This window comes from Rhinoraja longicauda, chromosome 23 (assembly GCF_053455715.1).
Source record: "Rhinoraja longicauda isolate Sanriku21f chromosome 23, sRhiLon1.1, whole genome shotgun sequence".
NCBI lineage: Eukaryota > Metazoa > Chordata > Chondrichthyes > Rajiformes > Arhynchobatidae > Rhinoraja > Rhinoraja longicauda.
The window spans coordinates 34,969,694-34,996,991 of NC_135975.1; the positions used below are offsets into that span (position 1 = coordinate 34,969,694).

General features: G+C 48.9%; 1 protein-coding gene across 4 annotated transcripts in view; it reads right to left on the reverse strand.

The window, feature by feature from the left end:
• LOC144605135 (uncharacterized) overlaps positions 1-27,298 on the reverse strand; it is a 111,488-nt gene that overhangs the window by 35,160 nt on the left and 49,030 nt on the right. For all 4 annotated transcript variants that reach the window (XM_078420206.1, XM_078420209.1, XM_078420207.1 and 1 more), the window contains 3 exons: positions 20,244-20,457; positions 17,034-17,229; positions 10,513-10,605 (listed from right to left, as the gene is read on the reverse strand). In XM_078420206.1, the coding sequence (XP_078276332.1) occupies positions 10,513-10,605; positions 17,034-17,229; positions 20,244-20,457 (503 nt within the window). The remainder of the gene's footprint in view (positions 1-10,512; positions 10,606-17,033; positions 17,230-20,243; positions 20,458-27,298) is intronic.

Consider the following 27,298-nt stretch of genomic DNA (forward strand, 5'->3'; position numbering starts at 1 on the left):
CCGACACAAACCCCATATCCCTCATGTTCCAACCACAGTCATTGTCAATCAATTGTTTTCTTCATTGTTTCGCAGGATTGTTCTTGAAACTTGGACAGGTTGGGAGAGCGGGCAAAGAAGTGGCAGATGGATTGCAGCATAGCTCTTCGGTGGAAGGATATACTATTTTCTAAACGAGGATTCAGAAATCGGAGGTGCAAGGGGAATTGGAAGTGCAGGATTTTGAAAAGGTGAATTTGCAGGTTGAGTCGGTAGTAAGGAAGGCAAACGCAATGTTAGGAACATAGAAACACAGACACATAGAAACATAGACACATAGACACATAGATACATAGACACATAGATACAGACACATAGACACATAGACACATAGACACATAGACACACAGACACATAGACACATAGACACATAGATACATAGACACATAGACACATAGATACAGACACATAGACACATAGACACATAGACACACAGACACACAGACACATAGATACATAGACACATAGACACAGACACACAGACACATAGATACATAGACACATAGACACACAGACACACAGACACACAGACACATAGATACATAGACACATAGACACATAGACACATAGATACATAGACACATAGACACGCAGACACATAGACACATAGACACATAGATACATAGACACATAGACACACAGACACACAGACACACAGACACATAGATACATAGACACATAGACACACAGACACACAGACACACAGACACATAGATACATAGACACATAGACACATAGATACATAGACACATAGACACATAGACACACAGACACACAGATACATAGACACATAGACACATAGACACATAGATACATAGACACATAGACACATAGACACACAGACACATAGACACATAGATACATAGACACATAGATACAGACACATAGATACATAGAAACGTAGACACATAGAAACGTAGAAATGCAGAAGCACAGAAACATAGAAACACAGAAACACAGAAACATAGAAACATAGACACATAGAAAATAGGTGCAGGAGAAGGTCATTTGGCCCTTTGAGCCAGCACCGCCATTCATTGTGATCAAGGCTGATCATCTACAATCAGTAACCTGTGCCTGCCTTCACCCCATATCCCTTGATTCCACTAGTCCCTAGAGCTCTATCTAACTCTCTCTTAAATCCATCCAGTGAATTGGCCTCTGCCCTCTGTGGCAGAGAATTCCACAACTTCACAATTCTCTGGGTGAAAAAGTTTCTTCTCACCTCAGTTTTAAATGGCCTCCTCTTTATTCTTAGACTGTGGCCCCTGGTTCTGGACTCCCCCAACATTGGGAACATCTTTCCTGCATCTAGCTGGTCTATTCCTTTTATGATTTTATACGTCTCTTTAAGTTAGCATTCATTTTAAGAGGACTAGAATATAGAAAGCAAGACTGTAATGCTGAGGCTTTATAAGCAGCTGGTCAGGCAACATTTGTAGCATTGTGAGCCGTTTTGGGCCCCATATCTGAGGAAGGATGTGCTGGCTCTGGAGAGGGTCCAGAGGAGGTTTACGAGAATGATTTTGGGGATGAGTGGGTTAGCATATGATGAGCGTTTGACAGCACTGGGCCTGTACTCACTGGAGTTTAGAAGGATGAGGGGGGACCTCATTGAAACTTACCAAATAGTGAAAGGCCTGGATAGAGTGGATGTGGAGAGGATGTTTCCACTAGTGGGAGAGTCTAGGACCAGAGGGCACAGCCTCGGAATAAAAGGACGTACCTTTAAGGAAGGAGATGAGGAGGAATTTCTTTAGTCAAAGGGTGGTGAATCCATGAAATTCATTGCCAAGTCTTTGGGTATTTTTAAAATGGAGATTGATAGGTTCTTGATTAGTAAGGGTGTCAAAGGTTACGGGGAGAAAACTGGAGAATGGGGTTGAGAGGGAAAAATAGATTAGTCGTGATCGAATGGCGGAGCACTCGATGGGCCGAATGGCCTGATTCTGCTCCTAAGTCTTCTGAGTCTTAGAGTGATTGGGGCAAAGCTTAAGAGATGTGTGGGGCAAGTTGTTTTTACATAGAGGGTGGTGATTGCCTGGAGTGGCCGTGAGGCAGCTGCATTAGTGCGGCGTAAAAGGCTTTTGGATGGGCGTATGGATATGCAGGGAATGGAGGGGTGTGGGTATGTGGGTAAGTGATGCCGGAAAACTCCGGTGATAGGTTCCGACCGGAACTTCATCTGCTCCTTCTCTCCAGAGATGCTGCCTGACCCGCTGAGTTACTCCAGCATTTCTTGTCTCTATTCGGTATAAACGAGCATCTGCAGTTCCTTCCTACACGTAGATAAGTGCTGATCTTGGCATCATGTTCAGCTCGGGCCCACTCTTGTGCTGTGCTGTTCTACGTTCACTGTTCCATGGAATTAAATATTCGGCACCAACAAGGGTCGCATTCTTCAAGGAATTGTTCTACCAATAGGATTCCGGTCCAACTCACTCCTTCCCACACAACAAGCTGTACCACACAGAGACAATGTTGTTTTCTGCTATGCCTGTCTCTCTGTAGGCAGGTGCACACTGGCCCTATCCCCAAACTCTATCTCCATTGCACTGACTACACTTCTTCCTGCAAAGACTCTATCCCCTACTGCCAATTCCTCCGCCTACACTCATGAAGATGAGGTGTTCCATGCCAGGACATCCGAGATGTCTTCATTCTCCCCTCTCCCATTATAGATGAGGCCCTCACTCGTGTCTCCTCGGTACCCCACAGCTCCGCCCTTGCTCCCCCTCCCCAACAGGGACAGAGTCCCCCTGGTCCTCACCTTCCACCCCATCAGCCGGCACATACAACACGTAATCCTCCAAAATGTCCGCCACCTCCAGCGGGATCCCACCACGAGTCACATCTTCCCATCTCCACCCCTTTCAGCCTTCCGCAGAGACCGTTCCCTCCGCAACTCCCTGGTTAACTCATCCCTTCCCACCCAAACCACCGCCTCCCAGGTACTTCCCCTACAACCGCAGGAGATGCAACATCTGTCACTAAACCTCCTCCCTCAACTCTGTCCAGGGACCGCGGCACCCCTTTCAGGTGAGGCAGAGGTTCACGCACCTCCTCCAACCTCATCTACTGTATCCATTGTTCAAGATGTGGACTCTTGTACATCAGCGAGACCAAACGCAGACTGGGCGATCAATTCGCGGAACACCTTCGCTCAGCCTGCGTGAACCAACCTGATCTCCCGGTTGCCAAACACTTTAATTCCCCTTCCCATTCCCACACTGACGTTTCTGTCTAGGTCTCCTCCACTGTCAGAGTGAGGCCCAGCGCAAATTGGAGGAACAGCATCTCATATTTCGCTTGAGCAGCTTACAGCCCAGTGGTATGAATTTTGATTTCTCTAAATTCAGGTGACCCCGGCATTCCCTCTCTCTCCATCCCTCCCCCACCCAAGTTGCACCAGCTTCTCATTCTCACCCAGCAAACAGTGGCGTAGCGGTAGAGTTGCTGCCTTACAGCGAATGCAGCGCCGGAGACTCAGGTTCGATCCTGACTATGGGTGCCGTCTGTACGGAGTTTGTACGTTCTCCCCGTGACCTGCGTGGGTTTTCTCCGAGATCTTCGGTTTCCTCCCACACTCCAAAGATGTACAGGTATGTAGGTTAATTGACTGGGTGATATGTAAGTGGGGATGGGGAGGGCGGGGAGGGGAAGGGGGAGGGGAGGAGGGAGGGGAGGAGGGATTGGGGAGGGGAAGGGGGGAGGGGAAGGGGGAGGGGAGAAGAGGGGGAGGGAGGGTGGGGGGAGGGGAAGGAGGGAGGAAGGGGGGGAGAGAGGGAGGGGGAAGGTGGAGGGGAGGGGAGGGAGGGGGCGGGAGGGGGAGGGGAGGAGGAAGGGGAGTGGAGGAGGGAGGGGGAGGGAAGGGGGAGGGTGGAGGAGGGGGAGGGAGGAGAGGGTGCTGCACCAATGCAGGAGAAATTTGGGCCCAACGGGTCCACTTGGTCTAGTTTGTTCTATATTTCTCCATCGTCTATATCTCTTGTTTTCCTCTCCCCTGACTAGTCTGAAGAAGGGTACTAAACATCGCCCATTCCATCTCCCCAGAGATGCTGCCTGTCCCGCTGAGTTACCCCAGCATTTTGTGTCTACCGTCGGTTTAAACCACCATCTTGCAGCTCCATCCTACAGGTTATTTCCTTAATTCTTGTGTGATATTTGGCACTAACTGACATTCCCATTCCAGCATTTATTCACAAAATGCTGGAGTAACTCAGCGGGGCAGGCAGCATCTCAGGAGAGAAAGAATGGGTGACGTTTCGGGTCGAGACCCTTCTTCAGACTGATGTCAGGGGGGCGGGACAAAGGAAGGATATAGGTGGAGACAGGAAGATAGAGGGAGATCTGGGAAGGGAGGGACAGAGAAACTATCTAAAGTTGAGAAGTCGATGTTCATACCGCTGGGCTGCAAACTGCCCAGGCGAAATATGAGGTGCTGCTCCTCCAATTTCCGGTGGCCCTCACTATGGCACTGGAGGAGGCCCATGACAGAAAGGTCAGACTGGGAATGGGAGGGGGAGTTGAAGTGCTCGGCCACCGGGAGATCAGGTTGGTTAAGGCGGACTGAGCGAAAGTGTTGAGTGAAATGATCGCTGAGCCTGCGTTTGGTTTCGCCGATGTAAATAAGTTGACATCTAGAGCAGCGGATGCAATAGATGAGGTTGGAGGAGGTGCAGGTGAACCGGTGCCTCACTTGGAAAGACTGTTTGGGTCCTTGGATGGAGTTGAGGGGGGAGGTAAAGGGACAGGTGTTGCATCTCGTGCGGTTGCAGGGAAAAGTGCCCGGGGTTGGGGTGGTTTGGGTAGGAAGGGACGAGTGGACCAGGGAGTTACGGAGGGAACGGTCTCTGCGGAATGCAGAGAGGGGAGGGGATGGGAAGATATGGCCAGTGGTGGGGTCCTGTTGTAGGTGACGGAAATGTTGGCAGATGATTTGTTGGATCTGCTGGCTGGTGGGGTGGAAGGTGAGAACGAGGGGGATTCTGTCCTTGTTACAAGTGGGGGGAGGGGGAGCAAGAGCGGAGCTGCGGGATGTAGAAGAGACCCTAGTGAGAGCCTCATCACCTTTCCCCGCTGGAATAGCAAGTTGCCCTCAGGATATGTGGTGACACGTCTATTCTGCAACTGGACCCTCCAAACTCTCTCTTCACTTTGTGAGGGAGTGGTCGGCTGCAGGCTCCTCATTCTGAACACAAACCAATCTCGCGTGAGTGGTGAATGACTATTCTACAGCACACTCCTCTGGCGTGTGAACGAACTGCAGGAACTCTGCCCCCACCACAAGCTGAAGTGCTCAGGGGTGTGTGTGTGCACTCGCCTGAAAACGTTAGGATCACAGGAGGAAATTCGAATCTTCTTAAATTCATAAGTTCTAGGAGCAGAATTAGGCCATTCTGCCCATCAAGTCTACTCCGCCATTCAATCATGTCTGATCTACCTTTCCCTCTCCACCCCACTCTCCTGCCTTTTCCCCATAACCCCTGACATCCATACTGATTAAGAATCTATCTATCTCTGTCATAAAAATATCTACTGACTTTCCCTCCGTCTGTGGCAACAAATTCCACAGATTCACCACCCTCTGACTAAAGAAATTCCCCCTCATCTCCTTCCTAAAGGAACGTTTGTTAATGCTGAGGCTGTGACCTCTGGTCCTAGACTCTCCCACCAGTGGAAGCATCCTCTCCACATCCACTGTATCCAGGTGATGTGCAGGTCACGTATTGTACCGAGAGTGGCAGGTGCCTGGGGTGGTGGTGAAAGCAGATGTGATGGTGGTGGTGAAGAGGGTTTCAGATAGGCAATGTGCAAGATACATCTTCTGGATGCACTGGGACACATCCTCAGTGATGTGACCTGGGGCCATCGGATGTTCCGGGTCTCACAACATCAGACCCCCTCGCCCAGGCGACCCAGCCGGGGTTGGTCAGGCCCCGACTTGTGTCCCAGCAGCAACTGCCCACAGACCAGCCCTCTCAATCCAAAGCCATCTAGTGGCTTTCTCTGCGGCTTCGCTTGCGGATTGAATGGCCCTGATCAGCCATGATCACGACGAATGGCTCGCTCGAAGGGCCGAATGGCCCCCTCCTGCACTTATTTTCTATGTTTCTTTGCCAGCCCCGTAATGCCCAGCTGGTTGAGGACTTTGCAGAGTGAGCATCCTGCAAAGCCTGTACTCCCCACCTCTATGTCATAGCATGTCCTCCAGCCTCTGTGCCGGCACATCTCCACCAGCTCCTGGTACTTTGCAGACTGAGCGTTCTGCAAAGCCTGTACAGCCCACCTCTATGTTATAGCGTGTCTTCCAGCTTCCATCCCGGCACATCTCCACCAGCTCCTGGTACTTTGCACATTTCCTTTCATTTGCTTCTTCCATACGCTCTTCCCAGGGCACTGTCAGCTCCAGAATGATCAGCTGTTTCATCACTTCGGAGGTGATGATCGTGTCTGGCCGGAGTGATGTTGCTGTGATGTGCTGTGGAAATGTCAGCTGTTTGCCCAGATGGACGTGCAGCTGCCAGTCAGTGGCCGTGTAGAGGAGGCCCGCCCTTGTTTGTAGTTGTGGTCGAGGCATCTCTCCAGCTTTGACAACAGTGATTGATTTCTTCGGAGCATGGTGGTGTTTGCTGCTACTGATGGCAGTGGCTATGCTCCCAGCAACCACCTTGAGCACCTGGTCATGGCGCCACCGATAGCGACCTTCACCAAGGGACTTTGGGCAGCTGCTGAGGAGATGTTCTAATGATCCCCTTCCAGTGCAAAGTGGGCAGGAAGGTGTCACGCTCCTGCCCCAGACGTGGAGGTTTGCTGGACTTGGTAGTGCATCGTATACAGCTTGGACTCATGGTGGCGAAGAAGGTTTTAGATAGGCACATGGATATGAATAGAGAGATCTGGAGCACACTCAGGTAGACAAGATTAGTTTAATTTGGCATCATCTTGGCCACGGACATTGTGAGCCTGGGCCGAATGGCCTATTCTTGTGCTGTACTGTTCTATATTCCATGTTCTATATTATACTTTAATTGCTGTACTAAAATATGATTAAAATATAGTTATGTCTCATGTTCAACCCTAACATTAGACAACTAATATGCTGGTTTAAATCGAAGGTAGACACGAAATGCTGGAGTAACTCAGCAGGTCAGGCAGCATCTCGGGAGAGAAGGAACAGGTGACATTTCGGGTCGAGACCCTTCTTCAGACTAATCGCGTGCCGCCCTGATTCTATGCATTGATAGGGAGTCCTGATCCAGCTGTGTAAATCTCCTCACCACTCTATCCTGGAGTGACAGGGTGGTGCAGAGGTAGAGTTACTGCCTTACAGCACCACAGATCTGGGTTCGATCCCAACTACGGGTGCTGTATGTACAGAGTTTGTACGTTCTCCCCATGACCTGCATGGGTTTCCACCGGGTGCTTCGGTTTCCTCCCACACTCCAAAGACGTACAGGTGTGTAGGTTAATTGGCTTGGTATAATTGTAAGTTGTGCATTTGGAGTATTGTGTGGAGTTCTGGAACAAGTAAATTGTCCTTAGTGTGTGTAGGATAGTGTTAGTGTGTGGGGATCGCTGGTCGGCGGGACTCGGTGGGCCAAATAGCCTGTTTCCACGCTGTTTCTCTAAACTAAACTAAACTAAAAGGTGGACCAGTGAGTCTGATTGTACTGCCACTCATGAAAGCACTGATGAGAGACAGTGGAGGAAGGGGGAAATAGCAGGAATATCCCCAAGATCCAGGCCTCAGGGTGACCGAAATATGGGAGGCAACGCAGACGGCCAGAGAATAAAATGATGAAAGGACTGGACAAGCTCGATGCAGGAAAAATGTTCCCAATATTGGGGGAGTCCAGAACCAGGGGCCACAGTCTAAGAATAAAGGGGAGGCCATTTAAAACTGAGGTGAGGAAAAACTTTTTCACCCAGAGAGTTGTGAATTTGTGGAATTCTCTGCCACAGAGGACAGTGGAGGCCAATTCACTGGATGGATTTAAAAGAGAGTTAGATAGAGCTCTAGGGGCTAGCGGAATCAAGGGACATGGGGAGAAGGCAGGCACAGGTTACTGATTGTGGATGATCAGCCATGATCACAATGAATGGCGGTGCTGGCTCGAAGGGCCGAATGGCCTCCTCCTGCACCTATTTTGTTCTATGTTTTTCTGTTTTCTACAATAAAAGAATCACACGAGCTGCCAGATGCAGGCGCAGACGTGGAAAACCCCCCATCGTCCAGGATGACTTTTACGATTGAACCTTGCGAGAAGGGTGAGAAGTTGGGGGTCGAAGTTAAAGATGTGTCCAAGCTAAACTCACTGCAAAAACACTGCCCTTTCCAAATATGTGAACCCACGATTTCACATCTCGCCACACGAGCGATATCTCTGCTTTCCCTCATGATGATCCTCACATGTGCTGAGATATGAAAATAAATTCATCCCCAGTTCCAGTGAGAAAACGTGCACAAGAATCATATCAGGTTGTGATTGTGCTCAGCTACTCACATTCACTCCCATTGAAATCAATTTATGTTTCTGTGAAGTAGGTTGAACGAATGAATGAATGAATGAATGAATGAATGAATGAATGAATGAATGAATGGGTACAAGTCACAGTGAGATTCTTTGCTTGCACATCCAAGGTATGCAACTAGTCACCACGTAAAGGGCGCTGACAAAGTTACAAAGTATCCCCCACCCCCCCCCTCACGGTGACCCCCCAACATTAGGCATAACTATATTTTAACCATATTTCAGTGTCGTGGTTTAAGTATAATAACATCATGGAATATAGAACAGTACAGCACAAGAATAGGCCATTTGGCCCAGGTTCACAATGTCTAAGATGATGCCAAATTAAACTACCTGCGTGTGCTCCAGATCTCTCTATTCATATCCGTGTGCCAATCTAAACCACCACGATCACATCTGCTTTCACCACCACCCCAGGCACCTGCCACTCTCTGTACAATACGTGCCCTGCACAGCCCCTGGATACAGTGGATGTGGAGAGGATGTTTCTACTGGTGGGAGAGTCTAGGACCAGAGGCCACAGCCTCAGCATTAACAAACGTTCCTTTAGGCAGGAGATGAGGGGGAATGTCTTCAGTGAGAGGGCGGTGAATCTGTGGAATTCATTGCCACAGATGGCCGTGGAGGCCAAGTCAATGGATATTTTTAAGGCAGAGATAGATAGATTCTTGATTAGTGCGGGTGTCAGGGGTTATGGGGAGAAGGCATGAGAATGGGGTTGAGAGGGAGAGATAGATCAGCCATGATTGAATGGCGGAGTAGACTTGATGGGCTGAATGGCCTAATTCTGCTGCTATCACTTGTGAACCTATGACCTTATTACCGCGTGGGGCATTTTCAATTTGAAACAGGAGGGAATGAGGGACGACACAAAGATGCTTGGACCCTTTTGGATGTCTCTGGCCCCCAGTGATGTCCATAACTTACTTTGGGTTTTGAATCTTTGGGTTAAATCAAGAAATATTTCAGATGTAGTTTCTCAAAGCTCGATTTATACACATTCTGAATCTTTGCGTTCATTAGCATGGAAATATGACTAATGTTTAAAAGAATTTCAGAACGCCTAATAGGTTATTTGGACCCGATATCTGAGGAAGGATGTGCTGGCTCTGGAGAGGGTCCAGAGGAGGTTTTACAAGAATGATCCCAGGAATGAGTAGGTTAGCAGTAGTGTAGGAAAGAAAACTGCAGATGCTGGTTTAAATCGAAGGTAGACACAAAATGCTGGAGTAACTCAGCGTGTCAGGCAACATCTCTGGAGAGAAGGAATGGGTGACGTTTCGGGTCGAGACACTTCTTCAGTAGGTTAGCATATGATGAGCCTTTGACAGCACTGGGCCTGTGCTCACTGGAGTTTGCAAAAATGAGGGGGGACCTCATTGAAACTTACAGAGTAATGAAAGGGATAGATAGAGTGGGTGTGGAGAGGATGCTTCCACTGGTGGGAGAGTCTAGGACCAGAGGTCACAGCCTCAGAATTAAAGAACGCTCTTTTAAAAAGGTGAGAGGAACTTGTTTAGTCAGAGGGTAGTTAATCTGTGGAACATTGCCACAGAGGACTGTGGATATGTGGATATTTTTAAGGCAGAGATAGACAAATTCTTGATTAGAACGGGTGTCAAAGGGTTATGGGAAGGCAGGAAAATGGGAATTGGGTGGCAGAGATAGATCAGCCGTGATTGAATGGCGGAGTAGACTCGATGGGCCGAATGGCCTAATTCTACTCCTATAAAATGTGAGTATCACAAAATGCTGCAGTAACTCAGCGGGTTAGCCTGACCTGCTGAGTTACTCCAGCATTTTGTGATACCTTCGATTTGTACCAGCATCTGCATTTATTTTCCTATAAAATGTGAACTTGTCGTTGCATCAAATAGTGTTCCCATCAAACTGTCCCTTGAGCTCCGTGGATTCGACGGTGTGTTGAGTTCACACTTACTTGGTTTTGATATTCGCTCGGATAAACGACACGTTCCTGCTCGTCAACATTGCAGCAAAACTATCTTGAGTGGAGATGGGGACAGACCAATTGCTGGGGAAAGCAAACGTTTAATAAGAAAAAGATTACAGTTTGTCAGGAACCAGTAAGACACGCCTTAACATTTTGCAGCACAACTAATAGATGCATTTTTGAAGTTTCATAATTTCCACATTTGTGAATGAAAGCATGCCCAGCATTAAAGATATTTACATTAAAGCTCCTAGACTGTGGAACAGCATCCCACTCCCCATCAGAACTGCCCCCTCCATCCACTCCTTTAAGTCCAGGCTCAAACCTACTTCTATTCCCTGGCGTTTGAGGCCCTCCCTCTGAGGGGGCACTGTGAACTGTTTATGTCTGTGCTGTTAGGTTTCTGTGCTATTGTATGTCCTTTTTTAGTACCTGCACTGATGTACAGCACTTTGGTCAACGTAGGTTGTGTTTGAATGTGCTATACAAATAAAAATTACTTGACTTGACTTGACTACTAAAATCTGATGAAACTCTTTGTGGAAACATCAAAGCAAAATCTTTTTTTGTCAACAGATGTAGAATGAATGAAATCTCTAAATCAGGGTGGCACGGTGGCGCAGCGGTAGAGTTGCTGCCTCACAGCGCCGGAGACCCGGGTTCCATCCCGACTACGGGTGCTGTCTGTGCGGAGTTTGTACGTTCTCCCCGTGACTTGCGTGGGTTTTCTCCGAGATCTTTGGTTTCCTCCCACACTCCAAAGACGTACAGGTTTGTAGGTTAATTGGCTTGGTAAATTGTAAATTGTCCCTAGTGTGTGTAGGATAGTGCTAGTATACGGGGATCGCTGATCGGCGTGGGCTCGGTGGGCCGAAGGGCCTGTCTCCATGCTTTATCTCTAACCTGAACTAAACTAAACTAAACTTTATGGGGTGTTACACAGCAACATGAACAATACCAATGAGCAAATTCCTTTGTTCTTTTGATTCCCGGCAGTCGGAATCCCACCAGCCTTCGCATCCAACACATTATTTTCTGACATTTTTGACACCTTCATCGTGATCCCACCACCAGTCACATCTAAGATAGACACATAATGCTGGAATAACTCAGCGGGTCAGGCTGAATCTCTGGGGAAAAGGAATAGGTGACGTTTTGGGTCGAGACCCTTCAGCAGACCGAGTGTCAGGGGAGAGGGAAACTAGAGGTATAAAAAAGGTTCAGAACAAATCACAGCCGGCACCGATGGCAAAGGAGCCCACAAGGATCCATTGTTGCCTGTGGAGGAGGTGTTAATGAAGGGACACGAACAGTGAAACTAGCAGGATGACTAGGGTGGGGGAGGAACGGTGAGAGGGAATGCAAGGATTACTTGAAACTAGAGAAATCACTAATCATACCGCTGAGGTGTAAGCTACCCAAGCAAAATATGAGGAGCTGTTCCTCCAATTTGTGCTGGGCCTCACTCTGACAATGGACGAGGCCCAGGACAGAAAGGTCAGTGTGGGAATGGTAGGGGGAGTTAAAATGTTTGGCAACCTGGACCGTGTATGGCTAGGCAGACTGAACGGAGGTGTTCAGCGAAACGATCTCCCAGTCTGCCCTGAGTCTCATTGTCTCGAAGTCACATCTTGCCGTCCCCACCACATTCCACAGAGATCGCTTCCTCCGCCTCTCCTTGCTTCACTCATCACTTTCTACAAAGTCACCTCCTCCCCAGGTACTTTCCCCGACGACCCGTCTGCTTACACCCGGCCCTTTATCTCCTCCCTTACATCCATCCAGAGATTGCAGCAGCCCTTCCAGGTGAGTCAGAGGTTCAGATGCACCTCCTTTAACCTCCTCTACTGCCTTTAGTCCTCCAATGTGGCTTCCTTTACATCGGTGAGGCCAAGCACAGACTGGTTGACTGTTTGGCTGAACACAGACTCAGTCCGACAAGACCTACTAGATCTCCTGGATGCTAATTATTTTAAATCCCCTTCTCATTCCCACATTGATCTTTCTATGCTGGGAATCCTCCATTGCCAGAGTGAGGCCACACGCCAACAGGAGGAACAGCACCTGATATTCAGCTTGGGTAGCTTACAACTAGGGTTGCCAACTGTCCCGTATTAGCCGGGACATCCCGTATTTTGGGCTAAATTGGTTTGTCCCGTACGGGACTGCGCTTGTCCTGCCTTAGGCCTGGAGGGCGCTGTAGGCCTGGGCGCTGTAGGCCCGGACAGTGTAAGCCCGGACAGTGTAGGTCCGGACAGTGTAGGTCCGGACAGTGTAGGTCCGGACAGTGTAGGTCCGGACAGTGTAGGTCCGGACAGTGTAGGTCCGGACAGTGTAGGCCCGGACAGTGTAGGTCCGGACAGTGTAGGTCCGGACAGTGTAGTTCCGGACAGTGTAGGTCCGGAGGCCCAGGTGCCGCCTAACGGAGGTTGCGTAGCAACCCGCCTCCCGGCCCGGGCGGCCGACATTGATGGAGCGGGAGCACATGGCCGCTGGCTTGGGTCAGGTGGGGCGTGGGGCGCGGGGTGGTGATGTCACCTTGTCCCTTATTTGGGAGTGAGATAGTTGGCAACCCTACTTACACAACCCAACGTTATGAACATTGAATTCTCCAATTTTAGTTAACTAACGAACAAACCAACAACCACCCTCCCCTTTTATTCGCCGTCTCTTCCCTGTGCCCAACTTGGATGCGCACCCATTTGTCCTACAATCCTGATCCCCCCATTCCCCTCCCCTCCCGACTTGAAACGTCATCCATTCCTTCTCTCCAGAGATGCTGCCTGACCAGCTGAGTCACTCCAGCATTTTGTGCCTATCTTCGGTGTAAATCAGCATCTGCAGATCCTTCCCACAGAAAAACCCCACTTGCTCTACTGAAGTGGGCGGCGCGGTTGCGCAGCGGTAGAGTTGCTGCCTTTACACAAATGCAGCGCTGGAAACCTGGGTTCGATCCCGACCACGGGTGCTGTCTGTACGGAGTTTGTACATTCTCCCCGTGACCTGCATGGGTTTTCTCCGAGATCTTCGGTTTCCTCCCATACTCCAAAGATGTACAGGTTTGTAGGTTAATTGGCTTAAATGTAGGTTAAATGTGTAAATTGCCCCTAGTGTGTGTATGTAGGTTAATTGGCTGGGTAAATGTAAAAATTGTCCCTAGTGGGTGTAGGATAGTGGGATCACTGGGCGGCACGGACTTGGAGGGCCGAAAAGGCCTGTTTCCGGCTGTAGATATATGATATGATATGATATGATAGTGTTAGTGTGCGGGGATCGCTGGTCGGCGTGGACCCGGTCGGTTGAAAAGGCCTGTTTTCCGCGCTGTATCTCTAAACGAAACTAATTTCAACGAGATGTCATGCTGAGTTAGATATCTTCCACCTTAACGTTGTCATGCCTCGGGACATGGTGTCTCTGTGATCGTATCACTGAGGAAATTTGAGGTTGCCATGAAATTTCAACAGCGTCACTGAATCTTCGTGAATCACTCAAAAGACCATTTTTGAAATTTTCACCTGCCATTTTTTCCTCAGCATCAAACATTTCTTAATTTAGTTTAGTTTACAGGTACAGCGCGGAAACAGGCCCTTCGGCCCACCGAGTCCGGGCCGACCTGCGATCCCCACACACTAACACTATCCTATACACACTAGGGACAATTTAGATTTGCACCAAGCCAATTAACCAACAACCTCTTTGGAGTGTGGGAGGAAACTGTAGATCCCGGAGAAAACCCACGTGATCACGGGGAGAACGTAAAAACTCCTTACAGACAGCACCCGTAGTCGGGATGGAACCAGGGTCTCCGGCGCTGTGAGGCAGCAACTCTACCGCTGCGCCACTCGTTGAAAATAATGTTCAAACTGGAAGTTAGAACCAAAACTAAAAGACGAAGTTATATATTACACAGCAAATTATTTTATCTTCTAATATCATAGAAGTTTATAATTGAAAGACTTTGTATCGTGCCACAGTGCAGTTACTTTATCTGTCAGCACTTTGTACCCAGTAAGTACAATTAAACTACTCAGAGAACCAAGAACGGTGTTAGAAAAGATTTGCTGGGACATATCATACAGAATTAAAAATAAAAATAAAACTCCTTCTGTCATTATTTACAAGCCAATGTTGGGGCATTCATCAAGTTCTCTGTGCCAATCGAAAACTTCCCAATTTTTCAAATCGTTATATTTTTATTTCTGACAGTCTCCCAATAAATTTGGACCCATCACCTCCTAGTTCCTAGTAATCTTTAATCTGGTGCGGAACAAAAGTCGGCATCATTTATATTTCTCGGGAAGGTGGAGCCCACAATGGTCCATTGTTGGCTGTGGGGAGGGTGATAACGAGTGGATACAGACAGTGAAACTAAACAAGCAGGGCGACAGTGAAACTAGTATGACAATGAGGGTGGGGGAGGGACGGAGAGAGAGGGGATGCCAGGCTTACTTGAAGTTAGAGAACTCAATGTTCATGCCACTGGGTTGGAAGCTGCCCTTGGTTTTCTTTCAGATTCCAGTTATTTGATTTGTACGAGGCTGACAGTGGTGGGGGAGAGACCAAGCTTGTTGTAAATTGCTGCATGATGGGCACTAATGACCTTCTGTGAAGCAAGTCAGCATCACCAACAACCACTCATTCCATCGTTAATAGACACAAAAAGCTGGAGTAACTCAGCTTCTCTAACAGAGCATCTCCGGAGAGAAGGAATGGATGACGTTTCGGGTCGATAGAGCTCTAGGGGCTAGCGGAATCAAGGGATATGGGGAGAAGGCAGGCACGGGTTACTGATTGTGGATGATCAGCCATGATCACAATGAATGGCTCGATGGGGCCAAATGGCCTCCTCCTGCACCTATTTTCTATGTTTCTATGAGACCCTTCTTCAGACTGGTTAGGGATAAGGGAAATATAAGAGAGATATAAACGATGATGTGGAGAGATAAAGAACAATGAATGAAAGATCAGCAAAAAAGTAACGCCGATAAAGGAAACGGGCCATTTGGCTATTTGTTGGGTGAAAAGAAGTAGCTGGTGCGACTTCCTTGCTACACACTTCATACTGTCGACAGACCCACTGCCAGAGGTTTAGTGTAGTTTAGAGATACAGGACAGAACCAGGCCTCAGCGCACCGACCAGCGCTCCACACACACTAGCACTATCCTACACACACTGGGAACAGTGTACCATCTTTACCAAACCCAAACCTTTGGAATGTCCTTGGAGTGTTGGAGTAAACCTGAGCCCCCGGAGAAAACCCACGCGGTCACGGGGAGAATGAACGAACTCCGTACAGACAGCTCCTGTAGTCGGGATCGAAGCCTGTTTTCCGGCGCTGTAAAGCAGCATCTTTACCGTTGCGCCACCGTGCCGCACCCTGCATGCTGGGTTATTTTGCAGCCACCGTATTTCACACAATCCCTCTCAGTTTGAGAGACTGCACCTCAGTCACTCTTTTCAACTTGCGGAAATTTGTTAAAAATTGTAAATTGTTCCTCGTGCGTAGGATAGTGCTAGTGGACGGGGGTCGCCGGTCGGCGTGGACTCGTGGGTCAAAGGGCCTGCTTCCATGCTGCATCTCTTAACTAAACTAAACTTAACCTCTACCTGTCGAGTTGTCGACAGTTTATTTCAGTCAGTTTAGTTTAGTTCAGACTTTCGACATTAGAGATACAGCACGGAAACAGGCCCTTCAGTTTAGTTGAGTTTATTGTCACGTGTACCGAGGTACAGTGAAAAGCTTTTGTTGCGTGCTGACCAGTCAGCAGGAAGACAATACATGATTACATTCGATCCATGTACAGTGTATAGATACATGATAAGGGAATAACATTTAGTGCAAGGTAAAGCCAGTAAAGTCCGATCAAGGATAGTCCGAGGGTCATAGAAAATAGAAACATAGAAACATAGACAATAGGTGCAGGAGGAGGCCATTTGGCCCTTCGAGCCAGCACCACTATTCATTGTGATCATGGCTGATCATCCACAATCAATAACCCGTGCCTGCCTTCTCCCCATATCCCTTGATTCCACTAGCCCCGAGATCTCTATCTAACTCTATCTAACTAGAGGTAGATAGTAGTTCAGCACTGCTCTCTGGTTATGGTAGGATGGTTCAGTTGCCTGATAACAGCTGGGAAGAAACTGGAGGTGTGCGTTTTCACACTTCTGTAGACAATAGACAATAGACAATAGGTGCAGGAGTAGGCCATTCGGCCCTTCGAGCCAGCACCGCCATTCAATGTGATCATGGCTGATCATTCTCAATCAGTACCCCGTTCCTGCTTTCTCCCCTATCCTTCTGTACCTTTTGCCCGATGGGAGAGGGGAGAAGAGGGAGTGGCCAGGGTGCGACTGGTCCTTGATTATGCTGCTGGCCTTGCCAAGTCAGCGCGAGCGCGAGCGCGAGACAGAATGAAGTGGTTGTTGGCTGCACCGTTGTCATGTAAGGCGGCCGTCCGTCCGTCCGTCCGTCCGTCCGTCTGTCCGTCCGCGGTTGCCCGCTTACCTGGTGAACGTGCAACTGCGAGGCAGGCATTTTATCCTGTCCAGCCCTTGGGTTGATAGGAAGCGGATGTAGTCAGTGGATTCTGAGACTCTATCCTTCTGGCTGCCAGGGATTTTCAGCTGCTGCGTACTTGTCACCAGTTTCTGCCAAGGACTGTCGAGCTCGTCCATCCTCATACTGGGTGTGACGTTCAAACCTGTGAGAATGAATAACAACAGCTTTCACTTCAGAGGTGCAGGACAAAAACTGCGGATGCCGGTTAAAATCGAAGGTAGATACAAAATGCTGGAGTAACTCAGCGGGTCAGGCAGCGTCTATGGAGAGAAGGAATGGGTGACGTTTCGGGTCGAGACCCTTCTTCAGACTGATGTCGGGGGAGGGGGTGGGACAAGTCTATCTTTGGTTTAGTTTAGTTTTGTTTAAAGATACAACGTGATACAGGCCCTTCGGTGAACCGTGTCCATGCCGACCAGCGATCGCCCATACTCTAGTTCTATCGTACACACTAGGGACAATTTTACAAAAGTCAAACCTGTGTAGGAAGGAACTACAGATGCTGGTTCCCATTGATGATGGACACAAAATGCTGGAGTAACTCAGCAGGGACAGGAAGAGAAGGAATAGGTGATGTTTCGAGTTGAGACCCGTCTCAGACTAAAGAACAGAGATGGCCAGAATACTCCCACGATGCTGCCTGACCCACTCCGTTACTCCAGCACTTTGTGTCTATCTAACCTACAACCATGCACATCTTTGAAATGTGCAAGGAAACCAGAGTACCCGGAGAAAACCCACATGGTCACAGGGAGAACGTACAAACTTCGTAGTCAACACCCGTAGTCAGGATCGCATACGAGTCTCTGGCGCTGTAAGGCAGTAACTCTACCAATGCGCCACCGTGCCGCCCACAGAGTTTTAGGGAATGAATTCCAGAATATAAGGGCACAGATACTTGAAGAAATGTCAGGAAGGTGGAAGACTGGAGAAATGGACCATTTGGAGTGAATGACCATAATGCTGCAGATCTTTCAGAAGCTTTCAGGAAATAGGATTAGATTGTGCTGGAAAAGGTGTACAGATCAGGGAGAGTCTAGAGAGAGAGAGAGTGAACCTTTCAGGTGCCACACCGTCCTTCAGAACTGCAAAACAAAGAGAGCACATTAGTTATAAGTTGCGGAGATGTATGGGTAGAACAAAGCGAAGATCTCTGAATGGTGCATGAAGGAACTGCTGGTGCTGGTTTAAACCGAAGAAAGACACAAAAAGCTGGAGTAACTCAGCGGGACAGGCAGCATAAGGTCATAAGGTCATAAGTGATCGGAGTAGAATTAGGCCATTCGGCCTATCTAGTCTACTCTGCCATTCAATCATGGCTGATCTATCTCCCTCCCAACCCCGTTCTCTTGCCTTAGATATTAGTGTAGCATTTGCTTCTCATGTGTCGGAGGGAACTGCAGATACTGGTTTAAACCAAAGATAGACACAAAATGCTGGAGTAACTCAGTGGGACAGGCAGCATCTCAGGAGAAATGGAATATGTAACGTTTCGGGTTGAGACCCTTCTTCAGACTGAGAGTCCGGGGAAAGGGAAATGAGAGATATAGACGGTGATATAGAGAGATATAGAACATATGGATGAAAGATATGCAAAATGTAACGATGACCAAAGAAACATGGAGCCCACAACGGACCATTGTTGGCTGTGGGCTCGATGATAACAAGTGAAACTCAACAGGACGACAGTGAAACTAGTTAGACGACTAGGGTGGGTGAGGGAGGGATGGAGAGAGCGGGTTACTTGAAGTTAGAGAAATTAATATTCATACTGCTGGCTTGTAAGCTTCCCAAGTTTACCTTTGCTTCAATAGTTATCAATGAGAGAGCTATACAATTGTTAATATATATATTTGTTCCCGAAATACAGCCAAAACAGTACATGATCGTGCAACAATTTTAGGCACACCTTACTCACCATTGGCCTGCCGCTCAAATGGTTGTTATATTTTAAAAGTTTTTCACTTTTTAAACTTTAAAAATCATCTTTTTAAACTTTAATGAATCCCTTTTCCACTTACCCTGGCCGTCAGCTGCGTTCGACATCGCAATGGGAACCCAACAGCCGCCGGACCAATGAGGGTCGAGGGCATGACGGGATCTGACCAATGGGAGCTCAGAGAGAGGCGGGACCCGCCCGAGTGACAGGAGTGCCGGCCAATGGGGGGGTACACACGATGGCCGCCAGGGGCAGGACCCACCCATTGTGGGAGTGGCGGCCAATGGGGGGGTTGCCCATCTTCCCACTTAAAGCAACGGCCATCGCCGTCGAGCTGCCGCTGCTGCAGAATGAGGGTTGAGGGGGGATGGAGGGGGTGAGTGGGTGGGTGGGGGGGAGGGAGGGAGGGAAGGAAGGAGGGGAGATAAGGGGGGTTGAGGGGGGATGGAGTGGGTGAGTTGGGGGAGGGGAAGGGGGGAAGGGGGGAAGGGGGGAAGGGGAAGTGCCGGAGAGCCCCTAAGAGTGGAGGGGGGGAGGGAAGGAGGGGAGGATAAGGGGGGTTGCAGAGGGATGGAGTGGGTGGAGGGAAGAGGGGGTGGAAAGGGGGGTTGAGGGGGGAAGGCGTGGGTGGGGGGGAGGGGTAGAGGGGGGGAGGGAGGTTGAGGGGAAATGGAGTGGGTGGGGGGAGGGGTAGAGGGGGGGAAGGGGGGTTGAGGAGAGATGGAGTGGGTGGGGGGGAGGGGAGGAGGGGGGATAAGGGCAGTTGAGGGGGATGGAGGGGTGAGTGAGTGAGTGAGTGAGTGAGTGAGTGAGTGGGGGGGGGGGGGAGTGGGGGAGGGAAGGGTGTTACATCAATGCAGGAGAGCTTTGGGCCCAACTTGGGCTAGTATGTAATATTGCACAAACATGAAATTAAATGGTTGAGTGGAAAAGTTCAGGATGAGGGATGTGCAAAGATGGGGGGGGGGGGGGGGGGGAAAGGGGAGGGAGTCAGTCTACCCCACGACAGAAGTGGGAGGAGTTATGCCGTTGAATAGCCCCAGGGTTGAAGGATCTCCTGTGGCGTTCTGTGCTGCATCTTGGTGGGACCAAGGCGTCAGTTGCCGGAGGTCAGGTGATCATCAGGCTGACCAGCACGTCAACTTGAGGTGCCGATCTGCCACAGGAACTAAAGTACCAGCACAATAATGTTGGGAGATTCTTAGTTGGTGACTTACCAGTTTCCTTTCTATAATATTCCATCCAGTTATCAATAATGTTCCTAATCTTCCTGTGCAGATGCCGCAGATAGCTGATGGTGATGTTGGTCGCACCCGACTTGGCACCCGACTTGGCACCCGACTTGGCACCCGACTTGGCACCCGACTTGGCACCCGACTTGCCTCCAACAAAACCGACAGACCGGGGAACAATGGGTCGCTTCCCGCTGAGCTATTCAGATAAGAAACGGGAGCAGATTTTACTTCCACCCACACGCCTGGCGGCTGATTAACATTTTACAGGGACCCAGGGGCCCTTATTTCCCCTCCCGTCAGTCCCATTCTGAGTTTCTGCCCCATTTCTACAGCCCCAAAAGGAGTGTGAACTCTCTGCCAAGAAAGGCCTCAGCCTGAAACATCACCCATTCCTTCTCTCCAGAGATGCTGTCTGACACGCTGAGTTACTCCAGCACTCTGGAGTCTACCTTCGATGTAAACCAGCATCTGCACTTCATTTCTACACATCTAAAAGCCAGGATTTGGCCACTAGGCCCAAGGGGCAGCTCTCAAGTCAAGTCAAGTCAAGTCCAGTGAGTTACAGGTACAATGACGATCTCACATGCAGCAGCACCACAGGCACATAGACCCAGACGCACAAAAACACACATCGTGTATAATTACACGTACATTTTGCAACAGTGAAAAGAAAGAGATATGCAAAAAATAAAATAAAATAAAAGCAGAAATAGAAAACAAGTGAAGGTTGTGCAGGTCGGTTCAAGAACCTGATGGTTGTAGGATAGAGTGGTTGTGGAGAGGATGTTTCCACTAGTGGGAGAGTCTAGGGCCAGAGAGCGCGGCCTCAGAATTAAAGGATGTGCCTTTAGGACGGAGATGAGGCGGAATTTCTTTAGTCAGAGGGCGGTGAACCTGTGGAACTCATTGCTGTGGGGGCCAAGTCAGTGGATAATTTTAAGGCAGAGATAGATGGATTTTTGATTAGTGCAGGTGTCAGGAGTTATGGGGAGAAGGCAGGAGAATGGGGTAAGGAGCAACCAAATAGCTCCGATGAACTTTAGAGAGTTGTGAATCTGTGGAATTCTCTGCCTCAGAAGGCAGTGGAGGCCGATTCACTGGAAGTTTTCACGAGAGAGTTAGATAGAGCTCTTAATGATAGCGGAGTCAAGGGATAAGGGGAGAAGGCAGAAACGGGGCACTGAGTGAGAATGATCAGCCAGGATCACATTGAATGGTGGTGCTGGCTCTAAGGGCCGAATGGTCTACGCCTGCACCTATTGTCTATTGTCTATTAACCCTATAAATAGACACATCCTACAACAAGTTAGACACAAAATACTGGAGTAACTCAGCGGGTCAGGCAGCATCTCTGGAGAAAAGGAATAGGTGACATTTCTGGTCGAGACCCTTCTTCAAGTCTGAGTCTGATACCTTTTGTCCTGAGATGCTGCCTGGCCCGCTGAATTACTCCAGCATTTTGTGTCTATCTTCGGTGTAAACCGGCATCTGCAGTTCCTTCCTGCACGTGCTACAATAATCCCATTTTATTCTCCCCAAATTCCAACCACTGCCCCCAGATTCTGCCACATATCCACACACCAGCGTGGTTCACATTGGCCATTAATCTGCTGACCGGCATGACTTTGGATCGAAGGAAGAAACCGGTGCACCCTGGGAGACCCATGCGGCTGCAGGGAGAAGGTGCAAAGTTCACAGACAGGTTGGCGAGGTCAGAATGAACCTGGGTCATTGGTAGGGTCGCCAATTGTCCCGTATTAGCCGGGACATCCCGTATATTGGGCTAAATTGGTTTGTCCCGTACGGGACTGCCCTTGTCCCGTATTTGGCCCGGGGGTGCTGTAGGCCCGGACAGTGTAGGTCCGAACACTGTAGGCCCTGACACTTTAGGCCCTGGGGCCGCTGTAGGCCCGGACAGTGTGGGCCCGGAGGCCCGGGCGCCGCCTAATAATAGCAACCTGCCTCCAGGCCCCGGGCGGCCGCCATTGGTGGAGTGGGAGCACTGGAGCGCTGGCTGGGTGAGGTCATGTGGGGCACGGGGCGGTGATGTCACCTTTTGTCCCTTATTTGGGAGTGGGAAAGTTGGCAACCCTAGTGATTGAGGGTGTGAGGCAAAGGCCTTATTAGCTGTACCACCCAGTGACGCTGAAGACTCTGTACAGGAAGATATGACAGAATCCATCCCCCTGCCCTGTCCCTCAGGCCACTGCCAGTAAATGAACCAAACTGGTATCATTATCCCAAACTAGGTTTCAAAAATCTCCCCATCTCCAAGGGTCTCCGTCTCCTTTCATAACTCCACCCTGCCTCAACTCACCTGGTGAAACCCTCCTCCAGGTTACCAATCATCTCATTATTCCACTGTACTCGAGCCAACCCTCCTCATTCTCTGCTCCATTAGCCTGAGGACATTCAAAAACGTTGCTGCCCTCGTCCGAACCTTCATAAGGTTGGGACTTTCAGAGGCCCACAACCCTCCAAACATGTCCTATCCAAGTACATGTCCAAATGTTTCTTAAATGTTGCGATAGTCCCGGCCTCAACTACCTCCTCTGGCAGCTTGTTACATACACCCACCACCCTTTGTGTGAAAATGTTACCTCTCAAGTTCCTATTACATCTTCGCCCCCCCCCACCTTAAACCTATGTCCTCTGGTTCTTGATTCCCCGACTCTGGGCAAGAGACTCTGTGTGTTTACCTCCCATGATTTTGTGTACCTCTATAAAATCACTCCTCATCCTCCTGGGCTCCAAGGAAGAGAGTCCTAGCCTGTTCAAGCTCTCCCTAGAGCTCAGGCCCTCGAGTCCTGGTCGAAATCCTGTTAAATCTTCTCTGCACCCTTTCCAGCTCGACAACATCTTTTCTGTAACATGGTGGCCATGTCTTCAGGCCCTCAGCTCTGAAATTGCGTCCCAACACCTATTGAACTGTCATTATAGACAATAGACAATAGACAATAGGTGCAGGAGGAGGCCATTCGGCCCCTCGAGCCAGCACCACCATTCAATGTGGTCATGGCTGATCATTCTCAATCAGTACCCAGTTCCTGCCCTTTCCCCATACCCCCTGACTCCGCTATCCTTAAGAGCTCTATCTAGCTCTCTCTTGAATGCATTCAGAGAATTAGCCTCCACTGCCTTCTGAGGCAGAGAATTCCACAGATTTACAACTCTCTGACTGAAAAGGTTTTTCCTCATCTCCGTTCTAAATGGCCTACCCCTTATTCTTAAACTGTGGCCCCTAGTTCTGGACTCCCCCAACATTGGAAACATGTTTCCTACCTCTAACGTGTCCAACCCCTTAATAATCTTATGTGTTTCGATAAGATCCCCTCTCATCCTTCTAAATTCCAGTGTATACAAGCCTAGTCGCTCCAGTCTTTCAACATACGAAAGTCCAGCCATTCCGGGAATTAACCTAGTAAATCTACGCTGCATGCCCTCAACAGCAAGAATATCCTTCCTCAAATTTGGAGACCAAAACTGCACATAGTACTACAGGTGCGGTCTCACCAGGGCCCTGCACAACTGCAGAAGGACCTCTTTGCTCCTATACTCAACTCCTCTTGTTATGAAGGCCAACATTCCATTGGCTTTCTTCACTGCCTGCTGTACCTGCATGCTTCCTTTCAGTGACTGATGCACTAGGACACCCACATCTCGTTGTACGTCCCCTTTTCATTCTTCCATTGATGCAACTTACATCCACTTAATTTGACAAAGTTAGTCCCACCTTCAGTCTGAAGAGTGCCCAGACCTGAAACTTAGTCTATCCACGTCAGTCTGAAGAAGGACCCTGACCTGGAATGCCGCCTATCCATGTCCGTCCTCCAGTGAGGCTGCCTGTCCTGCTGAGTTACTCTGGCACTTTGTGTTAACATAGAAAATAGGTGCAGGAGGAGGCCATTCATTGTGATCATGGCTGATCATCCACAATCAGTAACCCGTGCCTGCCTTCTCCCCATATCCCTTGATTCCGCTAGCCCACTGGAGCTCTATCTAACTCTCTTTTAAATTCATCCAGTGAATTGGCCTCCACTGCCTTCTGTGCCAGAGAATTCCACAAATTCACAACTCTCTGGGTGAAAATGTTTCTTCTCACCTCGGCCTCCCCCTTATTCTTGGACTGTGGCCCCTGGTTCTGGACTCCCCCAACATTGGGAACATTTTTCCTAGCTTGTCCAGTCCTTTTGTAATTTTATACGTGTTCTATGCAAGATTCCAACATCTGCAGTTCCTTGTGTCTCTCAAACCATATGTTTGACCATCTCTCTCCATGCCTCCTCATGTGACTTTCCTACAAAGTACCTTATGATGGTTTTACTGTTCAAGATCTCCATTTAGATGAAAGAGTTTGTTGTGTGTCACAGAGCAGGTGGTGTAAAATGGCTACACAATATAACAAGAGTTGCTGCGAAATGGCCAAAATGCAAAGTGGTCTCACAATAGCCTTGTCCCGTATTAGGCCCAGGGGCGCTGTAGGCCCGGGGGGGGGGGGGGGGGGGCGCTGTAGGCACAGGGGGTGCTGGGGTGCTGTTGGCCCCGACACTCTAGGTTTCCGACATTTTAGCTCCGGACAGTGTAGGTTCGGAGGCCCGGGTGCCACCTAACAGAGGTTTCGTAGCAACCCACCTCCCGGCCCAGGCGGCCGCCATTGGTGGAGCAGGAGCACGTGGCCGCTGGCTGGATGAGGTCACATGGGGCGCGGGGCGGTGACGTCACCTTGTCCTGTATTTGGGAGTGAGGAAGTTGGCAACCCTACTGAGGACTGCTCTCTAGTTGTTGCTACAGTGGCTCCAAATGGGTGCAACACCTCATTGTCAAAATAAGGTAGGTTGGAGGTGAAGATTGTGTGAAGCAAGTGAACTGCACCTTTACCCCTATGTTGTGCACGGATGATTAACCTTGACCTGCCGCTGCTTGCAAACCCAGCTTTCCAGCCTCTCTCTTCCAACAACAGTGTTACACCTGATGAATACGGGGGTCAGGGGTTGTGGGGAGAAGGCAGGAGAATCAGGTTGAGAGGGAGAGATAGATCAGCCACAATTGAATGACCAAGTAGACTTGATGGGCCGATTAGCCTAACTCTGCTCCTAGAACTTACAAACTTATGAACTACACTACTTACTGTTGGAAGTTTGCTCAGCATGTTCTTTTGATTTACTGTAAACATTTTCATGACAGATTTGGCTGATTGTGATGAAAAAGGTAATTCAGTCAGTAGCTGACCCTAAAATATCGCAGAAAGATGGAATTTATTGCATCTAAAGCACTGATTCACACTATCAAATACATCTCAGTTTGGACACAGTCTATATTACTTTCATGTTGCCAGTGAGTAAAAACATTAAAATCAAGTCGTGATTCTGCTCCACTTTAGTTTAGTGTAGTGTAGACATACAGCGTGGGCACAGGCTCTTCGCCACTGAGTCCACGCCAACCAGCGATCCCCACACACTAGCACTATCCTAGCATTATCCGACGCACTCGGGACACTTTACAATGATACCAAAGCCAATTAACCATACAAACCCGCATGTCTTTGGATCATGGGTGGAAACTGGAGCAACCCAAGTGTAAAAGGGAGAATGTACAAACTCCGTACAGACAGCACCTGGATCAGGATCGAACCCGGCTCTCTGGCACTGTAAGGCAGCAACTCTACCGCTGCGCCACCGTGCCGCACCATCTTACTTGATTTACTAGTGTTATCTTAAATATCAACCTCTATCCTCATGAGGCTAATCGGTTAATCAGATTATATATTTTGTATGATGTGGTGGATGTTCACGTTAAAATGTACTTTTGTGTGCCCTGTTGCTTTTTATTGTTATGACTGTACGGCATATGAAATTCCTCATACGTTGCAAAACATACTTGGCTAATAAAGCATTATTGTGGTTGGTGGTTGTGATTGTGATTGTGATTGATTAACAAATAAATTGACAAATGTGTTCTTGATACTGCCTCATATGGTGCATGCACGCACGGCTTCTACTTGTTAAATGTTGAGGAGCAGTTTGTGTGGACGTGGGGGGAAATGTAATAAGTACGTGAATTGCGTTGAGCTGCAGTGAGTGTGTGCATTTTGCACACATGTGTCTCACACGCATGTGCGTATCTTTGCATGTACATGAATGCCTGGACATGTATGTAAATGTAAGGAATTTCCAATAATCAACGCATAATTCAACTAGTTGCACCAGCTTCATTTGTAGCCAATGGGGTATTTTCCATGAAGACGGATCTAATCAGATCACTGGTGTTTTGGGCAAGAGATAAATAATGATGAGCAGAGATAGTTATCTGCACGCATGGTTTAGTGTGTGGCAGCTGCCATTACACTGAGATAAGTTCAAAGACACAGGATTGATTCCAGCTCTGCTGCTGACTCAGGTCAACGTGAAACAAGTCTGTGTTCTGCTGTTGAAAAGCTCAATGGAGATGCTGAAAACCCCTTACAAAATTAGGAAATACTCGGAACATATAGCAGGTCAGACTGCATCTGTGGAGAGGGGAATGGGGTCAACGTTTCAGGTTGATGACTCTGTTTCTCCCAGCACAAATGCAGCCTGACCCGCCGAGCATTTCCAAGGGATGCTGTTGTTATCTCTTGCTCTGTTGTTCACTATCCTTTACTTCAGTGATATACACAGAGTACACCTGAGCAATGACTGCTGGACATTTTTACCATTGTCAGTAGTTTAGTTTGGTTTAGTTTAGAGATACAGCACGGAAACAGGCCCTTCGGCCCACCGAGTCCACGCCGACCAGCGATCCCCGCACATTAACACACTAGAGACCAGTTACATTTATACCAAGCCAATGAACCCACAAACCTGTACGTCCTTGGATTGTGGGAGGAAACCAGAGCACCCGGGGAAAACCCACGCAGGTCACGGGGAGAACGTACAATCTCCATACAGACAGCACCCGTGGTCAGGATCGAACCCGGGTCTCTGGCGCTGTAGGGCAGCAACTCTACCGCTGCGCCACCGTGCTGCCTCCTCTGGCAACTTGTTCCGTACACCCGCCAC